The 2438-nt window shown below is 33.0% G+C and overlaps 1 protein-coding gene across 2 annotated transcripts in view; it reads right to left on the bottom strand.

Moving 5' to 3' along the window:
• Positions 1-2438, bottom strand: part of ARMC4 (armadillo repeat containing 4) — a 247586-nt gene that overhangs the window by 225138 nt on the left and 20010 nt on the right. For both annotated transcript variants that reach the window (XM_019508240.1, XM_019508241.1), the window contains 3 exons: positions 1928-2123; positions 1254-1360; positions 664-800 (listed from right to left, as the gene is read on the bottom strand). In XM_019508240.1, coding sequence (XP_019363785.1) covers positions 664-800; positions 1254-1360; positions 1928-2123 — 440 coding nt within the window. The remainder of the gene's footprint in view (positions 1-663; positions 801-1253; positions 1361-1927; positions 2124-2438) is intronic.

Below are 2438 nucleotides of genomic sequence, written 5' to 3'. Positions count from 1 at the left end.
GATTACAAGACTCCCCAAAACAGGTGTCAAGGTCACCGTTTAAAAGAAAGGAGCACTAATAGATTTAAATGCTTTTATTTAGGTATAAAAAAATCCCATTTTTAAAGAAGGAAGCAACAAAAAGAGAACAGAGGGGGGGGGGGGGAATGTCCTTATTTCCCCCCACAGGCTATCACAGACCCTCTAAACCTATATTAAAAACTAAATATAACAAGTAGAAAAAACTGTTTACAAGTTATAAAGAGACTATATCAAGTGAAGGCAGTTGTGGACAGTGGTACTAAGATGGTTATTGATACTTTATCTCAGTCAGGACCCAGAAAAGAATTGAGTGGTTTCACATTGCATTTTATACCACTTTTTATACCACTAGAAGAATACACTTGGAGGTTTAGGGCATACACACAGGAATCAAAGCAGACAACAGCTTAACAAAAAATCTCAGATCTTGGGTGCCTGGAACATATGCACATACCACAAAATAATACATGCATTCAAATAAAAAAGAGAGAATCTAGTGACTTGAATGCTTTGTCTTTCTCTGCACTGTCACTAGCATAACTCTGCAGGTCTTAAAGGCTAAATACTGCTACTTTAAATCTTCCGTTTCATCACATGCACAATTGTCTATAATTCCAGGTAAAAGCTTTTATTATTGCTTACCCCATTTAGAAACACGCCTGCTGTGCTGCAAGTGATGAACAAAGGATTGGTGTCATGCGGTTTAACAATCAAATAACAAATTTCTCCATGTACTTGTCTCCAAGGTGGGGCTCGGCACCCATTGGAAAATTCATAATCTGAAACCAATTACAGACAGTGTTTTCATCTGCTTTTAGAAAGATGTAGTAATTTCTAATAGTTAGGCTTGAACAGATTTTAAATGATAACATTCATACACATGAAGGTCCCAAACCCACACCCTTCCTCATGTGAATAATTCATATTCATTTATGATTTGATTTTGTAAGATACTGAATGGTCTGGCCTGACCTAACAATGCACTTAAGCATAGGTTCAACGCTTTAAGGCTCAGGTCCTTAATTACTTCCATTAATTTCAGTGGCACTATTTATAAATAAGGATTACATATTTAAGTAGAAGTTGAAGACTCACACTTTATATCTGTAGGTATACCTTGTTCTCCTTATTTTTTAAATATACTTTAAATCAGAGCTACTAAACTTAGTTTAACATATTCATAGTAAAATCCATTTTTTCATGTTTAAAGGGTAAAACATCAATAGTAGAACCTGATGTATATTCAAGAGATTCCAGTACTGTATCTTCTCGTTTCCCAGAGAAATGCTTGAGTAGTTCCACCTCATTTTTTACAGAAGTTGGAGTTAATCTCACCTCTCTGTAAGTAACAAAAAATGTTCTAAAAACTAACAAACAAAAAGAATATTTAAAATATTTAGAAGGTGATATAATGGGATTTTGTCTCTCTCCTTGTAAAATAAGTTTCTGAGTTGTAGGAATAAAAATCTAAAAATGGGCCTGCTTCCCATTTTAGTTTAGTGAACTTTTAGTTTTACAGTTAATATGTCATTCGTACTACTAATTGGCAAATTAAATGTAATCTTACGGTTTTCCACTATTAAATAAACAACTCTATGAAAATGTTTTAATTACAATTATTTATACAAGGTATTTTGAGTTTCTTTCAAAATATGAAACATGTGAAGTACTTGCAAAGATATGCAAACACATATACATACATAGTGAAATCTCTAGAAAATATCTTTCATTTCTGTAACTTTTCCTGGTTTTAATAAAGATTATTTTCATACCTTTGTTTTTACTTCAGTGATTTCTTTATATCACACAGAAAGCATATGTTTTGGGTTAAAATGAATTTAATTTAAAAACAAAACAAAAATCTACTGGCTAAAAATGCGCAAAGCTCCATTTGAAATTCACTTACCGTGAAATATGTTTTAAAGAACTATTAAGCAATTGCATATCCAGCTGTTGAAGAAGAAGAGAGATTTTCATTTTAATCTCTGTTTCAGGATCATCATCTTTCTTCACTTTTTCCAGCAAGCGCAGCATAGACATATCTTCTCCCTCAACAGTTCCATATCCAGGACCAAGAATTTTCACTATAGGATCTCTGTTGGCTATAAACAAGAAATGTGATACTTGGAAATTGATTATAGAAGGTTTTAAATAATGTAATTACATAAGGATTTGAACACTGTTCTAATACTGTAAATTTATAGCATGAACAAATATATGGTATTGAAAAGATAGTATGCACCTCTGTACAGTGGGCAGACAAGGTTCTTTGGGTAAATCTGATATCTTTTATTAGACCAACTTAAATAGTTGGAAAAATGGTCTTAGCAAGCTTTTGGGTTTAAAAACCCTTCATCAGGCTGAGGAAGCATCTGCAGTTTCCTCAGCCTAATGAAGGGTTTTTACCCCAAAAGCTT

The sequence above is a fragment of the Gavialis gangeticus genome, unplaced genomic scaffold (assembly GCF_001723915.1).
Source record: "Gavialis gangeticus isolate Ggan-Ray unplaced genomic scaffold, GavGan_comp1, whole genome shotgun sequence".
Lineage (NCBI taxonomy): Eukaryota > Metazoa > Chordata > Crocodylia > Gavialidae > Gavialis > Gavialis gangeticus.
This window is presented reverse-complemented; position numbering and strand designations above follow the sequence as displayed.